The following is a 21,870-nucleotide window of genomic DNA, read 5'->3' as shown; positions in this document are numbered from 1 at the left end:
GCAAGATTAAAGTAAAGATCTTTTAAAATATTACCTTAGTAAATGATTAAACTAAAAAAGACCCCAAGGTTAAAATATTGCCTTTTAGAAGCTCTGGCCCAGATGCAAGACAAATCTTAGGCAATCACCTCCTAACCAAACAAAAACTGTTTACATCGCAGCACTGGAAACATATGTTGTTAATTTTAGTGATTTGCAAGCGCCATTTGAGCCAAGTATAATGTCTAAACAAGAAAAGTGCCACTATTTTGGGTCATTGTTTCCCAGCACAGGTGTGGAGTGTGCATTTTATGAAATGTCTTAAATATCAAAACTAGCTAAGCTCTGGCTCAACCAAACTGAAGCCTATCACTGTTTGACAATATAATGAAATATATTATTTGAGGCAATGGCACAGGTTTGGATAATGGTGGTTGGCTTAATAAAGCCTGCTCAGATTTTCACAGGTAAAAAGAATTACATCTTCTCTTTCACTCTTTCAGAATTCATTTTCCTCCTCATCTCTCTTCATGTGTTGCGTGTACAAGCTGCATACTCTACCACAGCTAATGCTGCCTCACGACTGTTGCCCTGCACTGAGAAGATTGCTAGTGGGATCATGCAGTTGTGAATTAACCAGCCTTTCCCAAACTCCTTCCTCAATTGAATGCCTGTAACTGGGGCACATGATGCCTTCATAGAGCTCAACTTTGATGTGGACAGGGAGTTTGGGCTGCGTCTGTGAGGTCTCCCTTTTTCCACCCAGTGAAGTGGAAAGACACTGCTTGCACTGTACTCAGGTCCCCCCACAGCTACAGAGGGTAGTGTGTGGACAGAGTTTGCTGCTACAGTAGAACCTCAGAGTTACGAACACCAGAGTTATGAACTGACCAGTCAACCACGCATCTCATTTGGAACTGGAAGTACGCCATCAGGGAGCAGCAGAGACGGGGGAAAAAAGGCAAATACAGTACAGTACTGTGTTAAACACAAACTACTAAAAAAATAAAGGAAAAGGAGAATTTTTCTTCTGAATAGCAAAGTTTCAAAGCCATATTAAGTCAATGTTCAGCTGTAAACTTCCGAAAGAACAACGATAAAATGTTTTGTTCAGAGTTACGAACGTTGCAGAGTTATGAACAACCTCCATTCCCAATGTGTTCGTAACTCTGAGATTCTACTGTATGTATTTAAAGGCTACAGTAATATATTACTGCTACACAAATGGATACATCCCACAGGCAAATTTGCTTCTTCTCTAAAGCAGTTTGATACCAAAATTTCTACCATAAGGCCAAAATTCTGCTCAGGCAGACTACTGCTCTGATATGTTGCTCTCTTTAACAGTGGAGATGTGTGCATATAGATAGAACAGAGTATTAGAGTTCAAATCTCAGTGTGGGCCTTAAAACAAAATTAGCTTTAAAAGAAAATAATGTGGATTTGGCTCAGTTTAGCTAACCATATCAAATGCTAAGGCACTAGTGCACTTTTAAATTTTTGTTGGCTTCTGTTTAAATAGGAACAACAAGACGATGGGGACTAAAGTACTCGTTAAGGACTTGCCCTCTGGTTGCAGGGATATGAAATATGCATAGCTTCTACACAGGAAGCACACAACACTACAGAATAAATTCTATAGCAACTGGGCATTTACCCTTTCCTCACAAAAAAAGACATGACAGGATAAACAGGACTTCAGTCTCCAGAACTGCCAACCTGACAACTGTCGCCAGTGCTAAATTCACTTCAAAAATAGAGAAAAAGGTATTTTAAAAACTGTTTGCAAATATAAATAGTCTTGGGTTCAAATTAAAGAATGGTTCACAGCAGATGCAATGCTAATGCAGGTAATGATTTAAAAACTATGGTTGACCTAAAGATCACAGCACAACCCTGTTTCAATTAGACGTGGGCAATCCCAGAAGAGTTTGGGGTTTTGCTAATCTCTTGAACTATTTTTTTGCATTTGCAAAATTGAGAAATCTTTTTTCATCTGTAATTTAAGTCAAAGAGCATTGCCCAGATTCCCTCCAGCAGCAGGAGGTAGAGGAATGTGAGGGGGTGATCCTGAGAGCTAGGAGACCCACTAGTGTGGTTCTTCTGGGATGGGTATCTTACAGTGAGAACTGGCTGAAACTTGGGACTTCCAGTTCATGGGAAATGTCAACATTCTGAAATTTGGTTTTTCATTCGATTCGGACCAAAATCAAATTTTGCAAAAGGCCTCAGGAAATGGAAATTCAGGAAAAAAAAATTGTTTTGGAAACTCTGATGCATGGTGTATCTGAAACACAACATGCTCCCCAGGAAACTGTTTCCATCAGAATTCTTCCTCTGATTCAACACGTTTGTAAAACCCAAGATATTTTCCTGAAACAATTTGGGTTTGACGAATCAGCATTTTCTGATGAAACATTGTTTTGTTGAAAATTTCTAACCAGCTCTACTATAAGATCAATATTTGTGATCCTTCTACAAAAACCCCACATGGTGACCTCAGCAGCATCTCTCTTCTGTATACTGGACCTCCTTCTGCAAGCAGCATAGGAATACAACATTGTTCAAGTGAGAAATTTGCACCAATAACGTTTCAAATAAGTAAAATGAATTTGTCATCCCTGATATCTGTGCCCTAGGACCCTGGCAGGGCCTACAAAATTGCTCAATTGCTGAATGTTATTTTACTAATGCTTTTAGCTAATGTTTAGAATAGAGGAAAAAGCCCCACTTAATTAAGAGAGAAGAACTGAATAAGAAATCAGTAATAGACAAGATAACCAGTAAAGATTGACAATCGGTGGAGATTTCTTTCCATATTTTCCTGTTGACCTCACAGACTGTAAACTAAAGCGCACTGAGTACATTAAAGGAAAGGGCACAATCTCATTTGGTCCTGTGAACACTGGCAATATGTTATGAAGACAATATACAAGCTTGAAAGGGAAAAGACCATCCTGATGCCCTGGAGGTTTGGTCTGGTGTAATGCTGTTTACCCAGAGCTCTGTGAGCGTTAAAATGGCCCTATCAGATTTATAGTAGGTCATGACTGGAACTCTTTTCAGGGCAAAGTTTTAGGGCAAAATGCTTTTTGTCTGAGAACTTTAAAAAGAGGATGGTAATTTCCCAAGGTTTCTCTTCTTCCTTCAGGCAACTATTCTAGCCTGGCCAAAGCTCCTAAATCCTCTTCCTCTAAGTGTTCTTTTATGGGAGGGTTGTGTGTGTGTGTGGAACAGTCCTGGTGTCTATTGTCAGATGAATAACACTGAAGAATCAAATATTTACAAACCTAGTTTAAATTCACGTGGTGTCATTGTTCAGTATCAAACCTGTAAGATTTAAGACAAGGGACTTCATGACATTAAAGGAAGTTACTTCAATAAATAACTATTTGAAGGGATTATGAGAGCGGGTCAGCAGTGAATAGTCAGGGGAGCAGAACAGAGGATTTATAAAGTATAAACAATTCCTACTAATTGTCATGTCTGATTGATTGTCCTGTGTGCACCTTCATGGTCTGAAGTCAAAGGTCATTTTAGTTAATAGGGTAAGTGGCAGGGTGGGTTAATCCACCACTGTTTACCTGGATTAATTTCTGCTGAGGTCACCTGGCAAATGAGACGACACTTGTTCACATCATAAAATGTGCCACACCAAATGGCACAACAGTGAGCCGCTGCCCAGAAGGAGCACAATACTGCCAAAGGGGATAGTTAGCAGGTCAGGCTGAGAAGCATTAGCAGAGCTATGTAGGTTTCAGAGTAGCAGCCGTGTTAGTCTGTATTCGCAAAAAGAAAAGGAGGACTTGTGGCACCTTAGAGACTAACAAATTTGTTAGTCTCTAAGGTGCCACAAGGACTCCTTTTCTTTTAGAGCTATGTAGGGAAGCCTGCTTGCACTACAGCTGGTTCTAGCCAATGCTATGAGTCATGCACTTGGAGAAGGGCCAGCTTCAGACAAAATCATTAAAGGGGGAGAAAAAAACAAGAGGTCAATTCACTCTAACAGTGCAGGACACATTAACCTTTCAGCAGCAGGTGGTGAGTTGACTAGGCTCCAAAAGAGTTTAATGTGACGCCATGAGCCAAGATAACCTGCCTCCTACTGCCCATACAGGGGAGCTGGGTCTGGGCAGTTGATGGAGGAGGTCATTGGCAGAGCATGTGAGGGTGAAGGGCTCCAGAAGGATACTGAGGAGCAGGGAGATGACTGATTAGGGGAGCAGAAAGAGAAAAAACAGTGAGAGATGATCAGGGAGCCAAACATCTCAGGAGGGGGACGCTTGGAAGTGAAGCTGAGTAGGGGGAACTAGAGGGAAAAATAGTAAGGTGAGGGTTGGAGAGCCAAAAACATGGGGATCCATAGGGAAGCCAGCTACTGTGGAAGATCTGTGTCTCCTGCTCCCCTCCTCACTCTGAAATGCACAGAAGGGCAGGAAAAGAAAGAGGGTAAGGACAAGGAGACAATGCAGTAGTACAGAGAGTGTTTAACAAAGGTCTCCCTGGAGGGCCCTACACAACAGCCAGCCTTGTCACTGTTGGAAGTAATCTCTTAGTTTTCAAACAATGCAGAACTTGCAATGTATACTATATAAGGCCAGGGTCAGTTCACACACTCACAAAAGCACAGTAAAGTGTCTGAAAAGGTAATTAGGAAGAGTGTGATTTACTTGGCAGGTCTTAGTGAGTTTTCTGGAATCATTTTGATCAATTGTGTAAATCAGAACCAGGGAATTTAAAAAAAAATATTTTTCTTGATAGACTATTTACTCATTTGGAACAATTATACTCCACTGTATCAATAAATAATAAGGGAGTGCAGTTTGTGAATTATTTGGCTGAGGTGTTTCCACACAAAGGGGTCGATTCTTCGCTTTGTGTGTGTACGAGAGACAAAGTTCCATAAGTCTGAACAGAAGCTACGTGCATACATCAAGAGTAGAATAGATCCTTCAAGTCCTTACAGCATTCAGATACAGAAGATATACTAGAATGAAAAGTAAATTGCAAAGACAGCAGAATTTAGTATATATACATTATACAGTTTAAATTATACGCCAAGGGAAAAAAGTAATCAAAGTAATTTCTATTTACTTCTTTTTATTACTATATTTCAAAACCATATTCTTTTCAGGTTGCAAAAACATAAATTATTCCTGAACTGAGACTGTTTACATCACGTTTCAAACCAGATCTAATTTTTACACCTGAGTGAACAGCACAAGAAAGCAAAGGTTTATAACAAACTCTGGCACACCCACTGACTGCAGCATTAGGAGGCCCCACTATGAATAAATAGAGTTGTGCAGAGAATGGTAATTCTGTTTTGCTGAGGATTTCAGAATTTTGAAATTTGGTTTCATTCCAACTTGGAAAGAAAACCACAAATTTTGAAATTTTCTGTGAACCAGACTACAAAAGATTCATTTTGGAACATATAAACTGTTTGCTTTGATAACTGTAAAATAAAATTCCTCCTGGCAAGCTGACTGGGAGCCAGGAGTCTGGAAGCCTGCTGAGCCAGGCTTCCATGGTCTTTGCTTCTCATTAAACACCAGGCAGGTGGCTGAAGATCTGGGAGACTGAAAGCCTGGGTTCATCAGTAACCCACCAGGTGAGCTACCGAGGAGCTGGCACGGAATTAGGCAGGATTCAAAATTTGCCTGAGTGGCAGGGTTCCATTGTATCCCTGCCTGGGATACATCCATCAGACCTTAGTCAAAATTAAACCGTCTCTGCAAAAGATTCCAATTTCATCAAATCTGCAGTGTCTGATGGTAAATCATTCCCCTGGAGAATTTCCAACCAACTCTATAAATAAAGCAGAGTGCCTTTTATGCTCAGTAACTATCTCTAGTGAATCTCACTAACATTCCAACTGCAAAAGATAAGGAAAGACCTCTGTTTTAGGGAAAACTGAGAACAGTTTGGACTGGAGTACAGTGCCCCATTATTTAATTAATGACAGAGGACAAAACTGCACATTTAATACTTTAACTTTAAATGTTCACTTGTACAATCTTCTGAATAAATTTTTAAAAATTGGAAATGTTGCAAACCTTCTGGAGTCAGATTCTCACCTGGTGAAAACTCTCCAGTGTAGTCAGTGGTGCTACTTCAACTTATACCAGCCGAGAATCTGTGTCCCTTAACTTTAATATGGAGTTCAAATTACTGTAAAGTAAGAAATGCTACTAATGCACACTATTCAAGGTAATCTATGAGCCACAATTCAAAACATTGAAAATTAATGATTTAAGCTTTGATTTTATGTAACTCCCCCTCCCCACCAGTCAAACTAAACCAAAACCCTGCCAGTTTTTCTATTTGTATTCCACATTTCCATGAAAAAATGCTCCCCACTGATGTATTCTAACTGGGCAAACCAGAAGCTGGCTTCAAAGTATATAAACATGTATCTTTCTCCTGATGCCTGCACAACAGACCTTTCAAGTGCCTGGCGACAGTGTGTTCCTTCTCTAACCAGCTCGCCAGTGGCCTGATCTCGCATTCCATGCACTCCCAAAACTACTGTGGACTCGAGTGAGGGTTCTGGGTGTGTAAGGAATGCAGGGCCAGGCTCCTACTTTGGAAGTTCCTCTTGGTACAAACCATATCTTCATTCCCTGAACTGGAACACTGTCCCAATAGCCATATTTTGCGGTAACACTTGGAGGAAGTGAGTCGTTTTACTAGAAGGTGGGAGATGAAGAAAATGACCGCATGGAGAGAGGAGACTCTGAAAACTCTGTGAGATAACCCTGTCATATGATTGCCAGCATTCAATGATTCTCTGTAACATGGCGTCATGCTGGCAGGAAGATGATAAGTCTCCCTTCTAGCAGGGTAAAAGAGAAGGAAGAGGTGGAGTTAGAATCTGTCTGCAGAACTGTTTTTTTCCCAGCCTTATTGATCTTCGACGAGGGTTTGGAGGAATCAAAGGGCTTGTGGAAGTAACTATTTGCCAAGTTTCGATCTGAATGTTCAAATCTTGACCAGAGACTTTTGAATGGACAAAATAGGTTGAGAGGGTTCATTCTTAGACTCCTGCCTGGGCTGTCCAAAAGGGAGGGGAGGGGGAAACCGCTTTGTCCTCTGACAACAACACTGAGGGCATCCAAGAAGCGTGAACCAGAGAAAGGCCTAGCCAGAAGCTTTATCTTGTCTCAGAAATCTCTTACCCAGGGCCGGCTCTAGATTTTTTGCCACCCCAAGCAAAAAATTTGCCGCCCCAACCTCCGAGAGGGCAACTGCCCAAGCGGTAAAAAAAAAAAAAAAAAGGATGACCGGAACGCCACCCCTGGAATTGTGCCACCCCGAGCACGTGCTTGCTTTGCTGGTGCCGAGAGCCGGCCCTGCCCTTACCTATCAATGCTTTCTTAGTCATGGACCTTGGTAGCCAAACATTTATTGAAACCCTTCAAGATATAATTTGAGGTGATGTTCCCCAAGGTAAATAATTTATGTGACTTCTTGGGGAGTATAACTGACACAATCTTGTTGGCCTGCAGCAAGACCATGTCAGTGGACTAACTGAGTGCTCTTTCCATCTTTGTATTGAGTGTCTGTAAGCAAACTGTTTGCTTCCAGGGGGATGGTGGAAGATTCAGTGCATGAGGCTATATGGCTATTCCTAGGGGAGTCTACCTTTCTTGAGGGATTTGGGGAATGAGACTTTCCAGCAAGCAAAAATCAGTTTCTTATCTGAAGTGTGTTCAGAGAGAGACTTACCCCCTCTGAAATGTTCTAAATATCCACAGAAGGTATCAACTACATACCTGACCAGGTAATTCCAGTTATTATTAGTGATCCTCAGGTAGGCTTCAGGAGAAGGTGGATCAATTTCCAAGGCAGATTATTAATTATTATTATTATGTGTACAGAGATAGCACCCATGGGGATTGGAGGTATAAGGGGGTGGCTGTGTTTGAACCAGAGAGACAGTCCCTGCCCGCATGGCAAATCAACACGATCCTCCTCTAAGTCAGAGCCTACAGTAAAGATGGGACAGGAGGGGGTGAAGAAGAGTGAAGGATTTCCTTAGCCTGTTCCAAAGCAAAACATCTGTGAGAAAACAGAGAGGGTGTCTGGACTTTGAGAGGTGGGGCATCTTCAGTGCTGAAATTCCACTGGGGGAGAGGAGTGTATCAGAATAGGGCCCCCATATCACCTAAAGAAATGCAGTAGGCCTGATTCAACCATGCAATAACCCTGGGGACAGGGTCTGTCTTTCCTTGTGCCTACTCACCTCCTGCTGCCTGCAAAGAAACTGGCCACGGTTCAGCTCCTCCTGTGTAGCATTACTAAAGAATCATCTAGGATGGCAGCTAAAAGTAAAGAGCTGGCTGATACACATACTCCTCTTTGGGCAGCAAGAAGCTGCAGTCATAGGATAGGAGTTCTTGGCCTGCATTCAGTCCAGTCTAATGGAGGTGGCCTCCACCTGAGTTGTACTTCTCTCCCACAGCCATGCAGGATTTCTAGCTTCTCCTTCTCCTCCATTGTTGCAACAGCAGCAGCAGACAAACAGAACAAAAATAAGAACAATGGAGAAAATGTTGTTCTCAAAAGTAAAATAAAAAAGGCTCAGCAGCCAAATGGCCTAATGACAAAACAAAACAAAACAAATAAAAATAAATGAAACCAACGGGTGAACCACAAGTTCAGAGCAGGCTTCTGAACTGTCTCAAAAGGAAAGAAATGGAGTGGAGTGAGTGCGTAATCAGAAAAGCTGGATGATAGCTGTATACCTGATCTGACTGGCAAATTCTTGCCTAACTGTAGTATAGAGTGTGGACTGGTGTGTGTGTGTGAGTGGCGGGGGTGGAACATATCCCTCCATCTGCCCTGTGGAGAGCTGGTCCACAGAAGAGAAATTTGAACTTCTGCTATGCATGCTATACCTGTTCTACGGGTCTCCAGTGCTGTCATTATGACATTATGTCACAAACACCAAGTCTGAATTTTTCAAACTTGTGTGACTGTAGTTAGGCTCCTGAATTCATACTTCAGCACTACAGACTTCCTATTAGAGTTACTTCATCTCTGAAAATAAGGGTACTTATTTAGGCACTCAAGTTTGAAATTTCACTTAAAAATTAAAGAACTGGTGGTAGTCAAAATGGGATGTCCAGGTGAATTGCCTGGCTCCTGATTTCATGCTATTAGTATTGTACAAACCTCAGACCTTTCTTCAAGCTGCCACAAATAGGTAAATAATGTCTCCATAAAATTTCACTTTCATGCCAACACTAAAAATAGCACAACATATAATTCATAATACATGCCTTCTCTATGCACTTAGCTCTCTGCTGAAGTCATCCCAAAGAACAGCCCAATATCATCAACTAATTATGCCCCCTACCCCTTCCAATGGGAGGAGTAATTTATTTATTGGAGCCATTATGAAAGTGAAAATCCTCTTTGTTTTATAACATGTTCAATGCCCAAAAGGGAATGTCATTGTCCAAAGGGAGTGTAATATTAAGGTTCAGTGAAATACACTGAGAAATGTCAAAACTGATAAAGAAATTACAGAATTATATTTTCTCTTCATTAATAACCCAGTTGGCCACAGACAACCATTTAGTCCTGATACATGGAGTCATTGTTCAGAGCAGCAGTTCAACAATACTTTAAGTCAATGCCCCTTTGACCCAAGCTGATGCAAGATGGGCGGATAGGTTACTGAAAAATATACCTCAAAAGGTCATAAAAATGTAAGAGTTTCCCAGTTGCAAGCTGATTTTTCAAAGACTATTACACGCACAATTTAACCACAAGACCATTTATATCCTTCAAGTTTCATACTGTTAATGTCTGTTTTCCTCCTGGTTTTTTGCTGCTTCTCTTTTTTAGATACACACATTTAAAAAAAAACACACTTCTTGTCCTCTATGATTTATCCCCATGAAATTAAATTACATTTTTATAAGCCCGTGTTCCTGCAAATGATATTTGAAGATTCACTGAAAAAATTAATTCCTGATCTGGTGCTGTGAAGCATCCTTGCTAGCACTGTACTGACTCTGTCTTTCAAAAACAGATGGAAGCAGTCCAAGGGTATGATTAACTTCTTAGTCCCTGCAATTTCCTATTGCTCTATTTGCCCTAGATTTCAGGATTGACCTCCTGCTTCACTGCAAAATGCACAGTTGCTCAGCTTGATAAATCACACGAATACTTTTTTGATCACAGTTATCTGCTATTTACTACATACTCAGTGAGGTTAATCATATGCCGAGGCACTTCGTATGCTACACACATAGACACTCTTCTTCCCAATAGCACTTTGCATATTCTTCACATTGCCAGAAAGCAACCATGCCTGTCTCTTCCTTACTAATATACAGAAGAGCATATCAATGTACCACACGCATACACAGTGATTATCCACATATAAATTCATTGCAAACTATAGTGAAAAGAAGCTGGCAGCTGGAGGGAATACATAAAAGTTTAAAGAAATTACTTTTCTCTCTTTCAGCAAATAGATTTTTAAGATATTTTAAAAGTACAATTATTTCTCTTAATTAGAACTTTCATTCTCCTTCGCCTCCTCAAATGTCACTAGGACCACGTTTGAGAAAGGTGAGGAGTGGACCAGTGGGTAGGGACATATGTTTGGCTGTGGTATGGCAAGAAACAAACTACAGCTGATAGGAGACTGCTAACATTTTCTGGGAGAGAAGGCCACTTCCTCCTATCCCTTCCCCCACTGAGCCTCATTTCCTGAATGCTAGGATAATTTTAATACTCCTCAATGTGAAAAGATGATTATGTGTGACCCAATAGCTAGAAGTCTCTAGGCCAGCTCTCTTCCATCTTCTTATGTAACTTTTACAACCCTGCCTAAGAGTCCTATCATGGGATGTTCCTAAACAAAGAACGGCAATGACCAAAACGTGGCAAATCATGTTAAAGTTCTGTGATGTGAAGAGATATTCACTTGGAATTCAATTGATACCAAGAAATTTAGCTCCCAAGTGAAAAGAAGTGAATTTGAACCCAAGGTTTCCAGAAATCCCTATTCTTACTATTCACTCCAAACCTTTACAAAGCTCTCAAGCCTTTAGATTCCTTTTTCTTTAATGTGCAACACAACCACTGCAGCAAGATACATTTTATGCAATTTCTCTTATTGCACGTTATAATTAGAGGGGCTAGGATACACTTGTTCTAGATATTTTCTACCCTAAAATATACCAACGGTCACCCCTTGGCTTCCCTGGAGAGCCTGTGGAACTTGCAGCTGTGGGATAACCATGATTCTGCATCAATGGCAAGACGGATATCTGCTTTCATTTATGAGAAAGAAGACTCTGACTCTTTTCCTTGCAGGATAGTCTTGAAAAATGTAGCCAAAGTGAAAACATTTCTAGAGCTGAGAGTTTGTCACTGACTGATCCTGAATGTACGGTCCTCCTTTGTGTCTTGTGCAACCCACAACCACAGTGCCCTGGCTTTCTGATGGGATCCAGATCAAATTGCAGCTGAGAGGGAGTTGAGGCTTCCCTAGGCCACCACCAGAGCTGCCATACTGCGTTCCTTCTGGCTCTCAGCCAGCTGAGTCGCTCCTTTGATAAACAGCCTATGTGGGGAACTCTACAGTGTGAGAAACAACATAGTCTAACAGACAAGGGCTTCAGTCCAACACAAAATTTAAACATGTGTAACTTGGTGCCCATGAGTAGTCTTATTGACTGCAACAGGACTATTCATATGCTTCAAGTTACATGTTTAAGTGCTTTGCTGGATCATAGCTAAGGCCCTATCAAATTCACGGTCCATTTTGGTCAATTCCACGGTGATAGGATTTTTAAAATTGTAAATTTCATGATTGCAGCTATTTAAATCTGAAATTTCACAGTGTTGTAATTGTAAGGATCCTGACCCAAAAAGAAGTTGTGGTGGGGTCACAAAGTTATTGTAGGGGGCGGTTGTGGTACTTCTGTGCTGCTGCTGGTGGCGGTGCTGCCTTCAGAGCTGGGCAGCTGGAGAGTGCTGGCTGCTGGCCGGGAGCCCAGCTCTGAAGGCAGAGCCGCTGCCAGCAGCAGCAGCGCAGAAGGAAGGACGGCCTGGTAGGGTGTTGCCACCCTGACTTCTGCGCTGCTACCTGCAGAACTGGGCCCTCAGTCAGCAGCCACCGCTCTCCAGCTGCCCCGCTCTGAAGGCAGCAGCGCAGAAGTAAGGGTGTCATGGTATGATATTGCCACCCTTACTTCTGCGCTGCTGCTGGTGGGGCGTCGCCTTCAGCGCTGGGCGCCCGGCCACCAGCTGCCGCTCTCCGGCCCCGCAGCTCTGAAGGCAATGCAGAAGTAAGGGTGGCAATACCACAATCCCCCCTAAAATAACCTTGTGACCCACTGCAACTCCCTTTTGGGTCAGGACCCCCAATTTGAGAAATGCTGGTCTCCCCCATGACATCTGTATAGTATAGGGTAAAAGCACACAAAAGACCAGATTTCACGGGGGGAGACCAGATTTCACAGTCCATGACGCGATTTTCATGACTATGAATTTAGCAGGGCCCTAATCATAGCTTAAGTATAGGTCTGGGAACAAGAAACGCTTTGCTCAACCAAAAACACTAAGGCTGACTCAGAGGCTGCACTGCCATGAGAAATGTGATTGCAGCTTGGGTAGGAAGCACACCCGCACAAGCTTAACCTGCACTAGCACCGCTAAAAGTAGCACTGTAGGTGGGGAGGCCCAGGCTTCAGCAGCGACAGCGGGTCTCCAGGGTGCTTGTACAGCCCACGCTGCTGCATCTACACTTATTTTCAGCAATTTTCGCATGGGTAAATGCTACCATAGTTGCAATCACATCTTGGATTGCAGTGCAGACATACCTAGGGAGTTGCCATGCCAGTTTTAAGTAATCTGTCTAAGGCAGTGGTTCCCAAACTGGGGTTCATGAAACCCTGGGGGTTCGCGAAATGTTACAGGGGGTTCTCGGGGAAAAAATTCGCTAATGGTGGACAGAGCTGTCCCTAGGGACCCCAGGCAGCGTGGGGCCAGCAGCCCGGAGCCCCTGGACTTCCAAGTGCTAAGCAGATCAAAGCAAGCATATCTATCACACTGAGGAGATTTAAACTTCAAGACTCCTTAGAAGAAATGGAAAGGGATATTTTTTGCTGTTTTTAAAATTAAATAGGCAGCTAGTATTGTTTTTAAAATTATTATGAAGAACAAGTTTAAGCTTTGCTGTAACGTGCGTTGTTTGCCTGGACTGCTCAAGACCTGAATGCTTGTGTAGGAGGAACTCTTCGAGTTGGCTTCTTAAATACCTTCATGCTGTTTCACATCTGATACTCCCTGATGAAACACAGGAGCCTTGTCTTATAACAGACTTATTCAAAGTGATACAAGCTACGAAGGTGAGGTCTTGGAAGAGTGTTGCTGTTTTCATAATGGAATAAAAATACTGTAATGAAAAATAATAACAAATAGTAAATTGTGTGTAATAAGCATGTCATAAAAACAAATTTTATATTTCCAAGATCACTGTTTTTATAATTTATACTCAACTAAAGGAGAAAATCCCTGGAAATATTCATTTTTAGGAGGGGGTTTGCAAAACTTGACATTTTAGTGAAACGGGTTCACGGGTTGTTAAAGTTTGGGAACCACTGGTCTAAGGTCTATCTCATATGGCCCCCTTATTATAGAGCATTTAGGTGTGTCCTTACTACAGAATTAACTCAAGTGACCTAACTTTGAGTTGCTTCCTTCCAGTTAGCCTATCACAAGAGAGAACAGTCACACCCCAGAGTAGCAGTCGAGTGTTGAGGTGGGTACTGTAATGCCTTGCATGCCTACTGGTGCTCTACTCACTCCTTCGGTGAGCTAAAACTTCTGGGAGCACATGCCATGGTCTGTAGCACTTCAATAAACTGCACCATCCTATGAATGTTTTCACAGTGTACTGTGGGAGAATTTGCCTGTCCCTTCCGGGGATCTTGAGTGGAAATGGTATGAACCCAGCAACTCATTACAGTAAACCAGTTCCAGCATGGCACAGATTTCTGCCTGCTGCCTTCTTTCCAACTGGTGACAAGGTCTGGCTCCAACTGGGACCTATGAGGTAGGGAAGTGCTATTATTCCCATTTTACAGACGGAGAGAGACTGCGGGTCTGTCTATACTGCAATCAGAGGGGTGTCTGCAGCACACATAGACGTTCCTGAGCTAGCCTAAATAACAATAGCAGGGAAGCTGTGGCAGCATGGGCTGCCTGGGACTCTGGGGAGGGGTTGTACAGCCTGCACTGCCACAGCTTCACTGCTATCGTCACCCAAGCTAGCTAGATCCAAGCTAACTCTGATCTGTCCACAGGGCTGCAGCCACACCCTTCACTGCCGTGAAGACACACCCTTGGTGGCTTGCCCAAGGTAAGTCTGACAGAGCAGGGAACTGAGCTCATGTCTACCAGGTTAGCACCCTAACACTCAGCCATTCTTGCTCTCTGGTAATGTAAATACATTCACTCATGTCATAGCACTTCTCTCTCAGGGTTCGTCCACACTTGGAGCTAGGGCTGTGATTCCCAGCTCGCACAGACATACTCAAGCTAGTTTTCATGAAACTAGCATGCTAAAAATAGTAGTGTAGCAGGGGCAGCATGGGCAGCGGCTAACGGGGGCATGGGCTAGTTGTGCCGAGTACAAAGTGCCTGAATCCCGTAGGTATGTATTCAGCGCAGCTAGCTTGCACCACTGCTCCCCTGAGCAATTCTGCAGGCATTTTCCCAGTTTAGCTGGAGAATGAGGAAGAGTGAAATAGTCATCTCTGGCTCCTCCCATTCCTTGTGGCCACACCTTCAAATACCCAGAGAACCCAAAAGGCATCTTGTTTATGTGGAAGAGCTTACATGTATTGGGATAGAAGTATGGTGCTGCTTAGGCTTTTTTCCTTGCCTGCTTTCGGGACAAATATTGCCGATATCTGTGTGTGTGCCTTTCATGCCCAACATCTGAGGACACGACTTAGCCCACAGCTTGGGTGTTGCACTCAGCTTGCTAGGTTAAAGTTTTTCTTCTTTTAAACAAATCTAAACAAAACAGTGTTTGTATACCGAGGAGGGATAATTTTGGCCGTCTCTGCTTCAGGGCATAGAGAAACGTTATTCACCCATGCACAACGTATAATTCAGCCTAAGTGACAGGCTCTGCTCAGGAGAAGTCCTAGACTGAGCTGGCTTACTGAGTCAATTACTGCTTATTCCCAGGGAGGAGGGGGGAGAGTGGGCTAGATGGAGTAGAGGTGGCTGCCAAAGAGGCATGGGGAAATTTACTTTGTGTCAGCCTGCATGACACAGTACCTCATCTGTGGATAAATGTAAATCTGCTAGTTCTTTTTCATAGGCACTAAAATGTACAATCTTCGCCATTCCTAAAATGGGGGGGAAAATCAGGACTGCCTTAGAAAGCTACCTTATTTTTCAATCAATCCTCTTTCAGTACAGTCATTTAGGGTAAATACCTGTACTGATCTACAGCCCAACTATAATATTTACTATGGCCCGAATCCTGAATTCCTTATTTAGGCAAGACTCCTGCTAAAGTCAATGGGAATTTTTGCCTGAGAAAGGACTGAGTAAAAATGAAGTAAGAATATCAGTGTTTGTTCCCTTGTTGTTCTGTCTAAAGCACCAATTATTGTTCAAAAATAAAATAAATACCCCCCATCCCCAGCCAAAAGCCAACCCCTCATAAATTAATATTGAGAGAATCTCAACAAAAAAAGAGTAATTCCCAGTGAAAGAATCTGGAAAAAGTCAAAAGAGAACATCTCAAAATAAATGAAGTACTTATTGCTGAAAAATGATCTTAAATATATCTCAGCATACTCTAAAGCTCAGAATTTACTGCATCATTCATGCCTTCTCCAGTAAGTTTTTTATCTCTCGCTTGGTATCACAACAAGGGATTCTGCATATTCTGTATGAAATACAACAAGACTGTGATTTTTGCAGTAATAAACTCCATACATGCATGACAAATCCAAGCATGCAAAAATGTTTAACATCCCAATTCACAGATACTTTGGGGACAAAATCCGATTATGAGTTATATGCCACAATAAATAGGGCTCAACGTTTCATAAAGCAATTTATAGTTCATAAAAATGACAAAATGTACCTGTCAGACAGAACGCGGAGAGCAGATCTCTGTGCTGCCTGCTGGAAGAAAGGGCAGAGATGTTTATTTTATATTCTGACTTTAAAATTACGAGCGCAATCAACACTTAAAAAATGTGTTACACACATTTCTGTCACGTGTCCAAATTTTAAAGTACTAGTAAAGTAGCAGAAAGCGTCTAGGAAAATGGACATTCCAGTCTAGTAAATGTAAGAAGACTTTGTTAAGTACGCCATAAACCAGAGGATTGTCAAAACAGTGCACAGTATCTGAGGTATGAACTACCTATTTAGATGATTTTCTGCAGGTCTCTAAAAACCCTGCAAGGCTTGATTTTCTTCCCCCTCCCCCCCCGCAATCCTACCCACTCCTTTACCATTAGTCTCCTCCCATTCTTGCCACAGAAACAAACATCATATATTGGGTTCCTTTTGCGATGGAGCCTGTAGCTTACAATTATAAATTTAGCAAAGACAGCCAGAGCGGTTGCAGGCTTTTCAAGAGTACTGCCATGATAATTTCCTGGCAACTTTTGACTATACTGTACAGGATTGACCTGATGCTGTTTTGGCTCTCAATTCTTGCTTAGTACAAGTCTTTGAATGGGGTGGGGAAGCATGGTGCTTGTTATTATGTTAACTGGTGGGTCTAGGAATAGAAATCATAGCCTTTCAAATTTAATAGGACCCACAAGCCTATCACTGAGCTAGCTTGCCTCTTTATTATTATTCTTTCCCCCACTTGAATCATTTCAAGTGGCTTGACTCATGGCTTCAGCACAGTAACTAATTGCAAGCTAAGATAAAATCTATAATGTTCTGATAATACACTTCAAGGCCTTGACTATAATATAATTGTATATGTCTGGTTTGTGCCCTCTCTTTTAGGATTAGGGAGGTGGCACAACAGAAGCACGTAGTTAAGTAGTATTTAGCATCAAGGCGGGGAGTGTTAAATATGAATTTTGCCTTTGCAATTATTAGATTAGTTTTGAAATAGTTCTCAGATTGATGTTTGGCTTCTGAGGCTGTCGGGGGTGGAGCGCCATGGAGGCAGCATGCTCAGCATTTGGTGGAAAGGAAGCGACTTGTGCAGTTCATCAGAAAGCATTCTAGCCAATCAAAAGCTCTGTTGTCAGGATGAAAAGGGAAACCCAATGGCCCAAGTGGCCTTTACACGCAGGGTATAAGCAGTGAGAACAATGGAGTGGATCCTTAGGGTTCAGGCAGGAGTACAAATCTTCTTTTCCCCTGGGAGAAAAGGAAGGTTTCAGTCTTATTTTGTGGTGAGCTGTAGAGTCACACTCTGGCTTGCTGCACAGTAACTTGACAGCCGTAAACCAAATTTCTGCTCAGGGGCACGACCAACCTGGAATGGGCTGCACATCCTTGATTACTTGTATACAGGTAACTCTGCCTCAGTTGTCAGGGGGCTTGTGCTCCTCTGCCCCTGTGGCCTGCCTCTCAGCTATAGCTGGTAACTTTCTTAGCATCTCACACAACTCAACAGGCTGCAACCTGAAAATATCATTCCAAACTATAACTCGGGTGGGGCTTACAAAGTGGTCATCTACCTCCGCACAACTTAGTTTACAAGACAACACCAAAATCTTCATTTCTGTGAGTGGGGAGTCGCTAATCTACAACGGGTAATGCCTAGCATTACATGTTATCATCAATGGGTGGCATACTAACTGTGGAGAATTAGGTGACAGTGTCTTGGGCTATGATTCCCAGAACCCACTGTCTGAAAGTCTCCACAGATATGTTAACCTCCACACTGTAATGGAGGCTGACACCCTCACTGCTGATGAGACAGTCATCCTTCTGGTGGAGCAACCATTAACACCTAGTGGCTATCGGAGTCTGGCTATGTAGGCTTCTTTCACACACAAAACTAGCCACTAATCTATCATTTTACCGGGAAGCCATTCCCCTTCCCTGGTCCCTTAAAAAGAGTGCAAAAATCTTGACCCCTGCGTAACGATACACTAGCCCTGATTATCATCAAGAGAGTGCCATGGGGATTCCTTTGGAGTAGATGGATGAGAAGAGAATGAAGGAAGGTTAAAGATTTGGCTCCAGTGGAAACTAGAGTTTACAATAGGAATAAAGAAAGGACTATCCTGAGACCCTGTTGTTAGGAATAATTAGGAACAGGCATCTTCATGTGATTCACAGCCAGATCACTCACCTGTCTGGCATATATATGTAAGCAGAGTCAGGATGAGCTCCACCCTGACATCTGGTGGTGAGGTGTGGCAAGTTGTGGAAAAGAACTTCAGGGGCTGATCTCATTTGCATAGGCACACCCACCCCGCCTAGAATGAGGCCATAGCCGCCCAAATGGTCACTTTGGCTGCTGTGGGATCCCCAGTGTCTCTGTTATTGGGGCAGGAAGAATAAATTGTTATTACCCTGATTATTGGAATCAAGAACAGTGGAACTGTACTTGGTCTTTTGTTATGATGGAGGGACTCGCCATCAACTAAGTAGCACTCGCTAGGCAAGGGACATGAGTTCCAAAACTCTGTGAATTGAGAGGGGCTGGGGACAGGTATTAATACTTGGTGGCTTGGGCCCCCTGGTGAGGGCCTTACATGCTAATTACACTTCCTCCTCTCTCCACTGTGGAATATCAGAGCTAATTTTGATTCCATTAGGAGTCTAGTTACAGGCTGCTGAGCTGAATTCACTTTGGGCTAATGGTGCACCAGTACTGAGGCTCCCCTATTACAAGCTGAAATCACAAAAGAGCTAAACTTACTAAGAGCTTAAATCACTGAGTGTTGTGTTAAGTAGTGGAGGAGCCTGAAAATATATGGTGGAGCAGTTTGCGGGATGGCGAGCAGCGTGGCTTGTGGAGCAGAGCGGCTGGTGGAGCAGAGCCGTTTGTTGGATGCCTAGAGCAGCTCATGGGGCGGCTGGCAGAGTGGAGCCCCATGGAGAGATGGAGCCATCAGCTTTGGACCACGTAAGGTGCCCCTTAAAACCCCCTCCCCCCCATCTCCACCCAGGTTGGGAGGTAAAACTGTGCAGATAAACTTTTGAAGTCTGGGGGTGCCCTGACCAGGGACAGAGACTTTTGGGACTTTGGGTGATTTTGGGTTGCTGGACTCAAGAGCCAAAGGGAAAGGACATGCCCCAATTTGCTTGGGGTGGGTTTTTTTGCTCATGGGTTGTGTTATGAATCCTGTTGGTGGTGTTTCCACAACATAATGCCACATTGTTTCTCTCTGTTATTAAAAGGCTTTTTGCTACACTCAGACTATGTGCTTGCAAGAGGGGAAGTATTGCCTCTTGGAGGCGCCCAGCGGGAGTGGTATATATTTGTCCCAGGTCACTGGGTGGGGGCTCGAGCCGGTTTTGCACTGTGTTATTGGAATGGAACCCCTAGATACTGAACCCGGCCCTTGTTGCTGCCAACTCTGACAGGCAGAAGGGTTACATATAATAGTCCACATCTGCCTATATGTTTATACAACTTCTAGCATAATGGGCTCTCAATCCTGAGTGGGTATTTGTGTTCCCATAATAGAAATCCACTGGATGCTACCAGGATAGAAATAAGAATAAATATCCATTAAGGGGAAAACTAGAACAAGAAGCCCAATTCTCAGGGCTTAAAGGGTGGATAAGGTAGCTTGGAGAGCACTATTGTAAACTGCCACGCAAACACAATTGGCTCAGCATGGCGCAGACATTTTTATTACCCTCAAAAACTTGGATGACTAGCAAGCGACAGCCTATTAGAAAACATTCTAGAGGATCCCGATGCTTATTCTTTTAAGATACTAAGGGCTGCTCCCTTTTTGAGCACCCCTAGAGGCATTTTCAGACCGGAGGGATGGAATAGGACCTGGCTGTCCATCCTCTCCCTGCATATTGGTAGTTGAACTTGTCCCAGGTATAGTGGCTTGTTCTAGATAGAGATGCTTTTGGGATTGGTGACAGGTACTCTGGTCAAATGACTTTGCCACCTCAGGAATATCAGGGAACCAGGATATGAGATGGAGTTTTTCCTAGAGCACTATCTGTCACCAGATGTTTTGTCAGTAGATGTGGAAACCAAGGAAACTCTATATCCCATGTCCCAAATACCAGGACTGTCTGGTCAGGATGAGAGTTTCCTTCTTTGCCTAAACCTTTTGCAGGACCCAGAGAATGAATGGGAAGGGGTGGAATGCTGTACATCAGTGGGCCTCTCAAGCTAAAAAAGAACATGCCCATGACATAGGCTTGCAGTTTCTAGTACAAGAAACAGAATCTAAGGAATCTGATATTTTCTACTATCTGCTATTGGAGATGCCCCACTGAGAGTGCACTGTCTGAAGAGTCTTTGGGGTTAAGACCCACTTTCCTGGACACAGCTCCAGACATCTCAGCCAATCAACTCTGAGATCCTGCAAGATGGACTGCCTTGATGGACAACAGGCACTCCACCTTCCAGTGTATTAGAATAGACACCACCAGAACAAGTCTCTCTCTTCCACCACCTCACTGTTGGACAAAACCTTTGCTGTGAGAAAAGTGCCCTAAGCCAGTTATCACTCTGATGGTCAGGAGAAGCAGATGGGCATACTAGTTAGAGTGGAGCCAGGCAGCCTTTTCAATCACTGCCATTATGGCTAAGAGGAGGAGAGGGAGATGGGTCTATGACCATTCTAAATGATACCTGTAGGGGGGTAGAGGAGCGTCTAGTACCTTTTCCATTCCCTAACTCCCAAGAACAGGGGCTGTTTTGAGAGAGGTAAAGGGCTGGCTCCTTTCCCTTGAAGCCTAGACACAGGCTGAGCTCAGCAGAGATGGCCGAAGGATGAAGATGGGCTGGACAATGGGGCTCTTTAGTCTATTGTTTATGTTCTTATACTGTGCTCATCAAGGTGATATCTGAATGCCTCATAGCTCCTGCTCCCTGAACGCACCTGCATCCAGTCCTGCAGGCTGGCCCTCGGGCACCCTACTGAGGTCAGCCCATCTGCCTGTTGCCAGCTTTGGAAAGGTCATCCCAAGTGGTGGTCCTTTCTCGGGAACAGAATGAGTCCAGAGAGCAGGCAGGGTAGAAAGAACCATTAAAAGGAGAGGACCATTGCTGACCTGCAGGTTCCACATTCCTGTCTAGGCCTCTTTAAGGATGCTGTTGCGTCCATGCTGATCTGTGACCTGAGAATAACTCCCTCTGAGACTGTGAGGCAGAGAGAGACTGCAGAGTGCAGGGAAAATAAGGCATGGAAAGCTTCCTGTGTTCCAGAAAGCAAGCAGTTGCAGACCATTTTAGATTGCTGGGGCCCCGCTCTCACAGAAATAAATGTTTGCAATGACCATTTGAAAATATGCTTGAATACAATTATTGAAAATTTCAATTTGCTTTTCATCTGAAGCTTCTAACAAAATTTCCCCTCTCATCTGGGTCAAGTTGGTATGATGCAGAAGAAATTGTACAAGGCAAATCATTTGTTGCTTGACTGCAGAACATTCTACCAATGAGAATATAAGAACAGCTCTGTGTTTTATCATGCTTCTAAATATGCCAGTATTATCTGCTTAATGACACAAGCAAAAGGGTAGTATTTAGTACTACCTATTGCCTGCTCCACTATTTTTAATAGTTTGATTTTGATTGTGCTATTTCATTTGCATTTCATTTTACATAGTTAACAACTTTACTGAGGACAACTCATCATCCATCAAGAAAAGATGAGACTATAATAATTCTTGGAAGTAAGTGATTGTGCTGGTTAAAAGAATAAG

At 43.0% G+C, this 21,870-nt stretch overlaps 1 protein-coding gene across 4 annotated transcripts in view; it reads right to left on the bottom strand.

Moving 5' to 3' along the window:
* Nucleotides 1-21,870, bottom strand: part of AFF3 (ALF transcription elongation factor 3) — a 466,113-nt gene that overhangs the window by 79,249 nt on the left and 364,994 nt on the right. For 2 of the 4 annotated variants that reach the window (XM_074965024.1, XM_074965041.1), the window contains one exon: nt 16,121-16,161. In XM_074965024.1, the coding sequence (XP_074821125.1) occupies nt 16,121-16,161 (41 nt within the window). The remainder of the gene's footprint in view (nt 1-16,120; nt 16,162-21,870) is intronic. The other 2 variants (XM_074965032.1, XM_074965052.1) reach the window with 1 other exon arrangement.

The sequence above is a fragment of the Natator depressus genome, chromosome 1, assembly GCF_965152275.1.
Source record: "Natator depressus isolate rNatDep1 chromosome 1, rNatDep2.hap1, whole genome shotgun sequence".
Classification (NCBI taxonomy): Eukaryota; Metazoa; Chordata; order Testudines; family Cheloniidae; genus Natator; species Natator depressus.
This window is presented reverse-complemented; position numbering and strand designations above follow the sequence as displayed.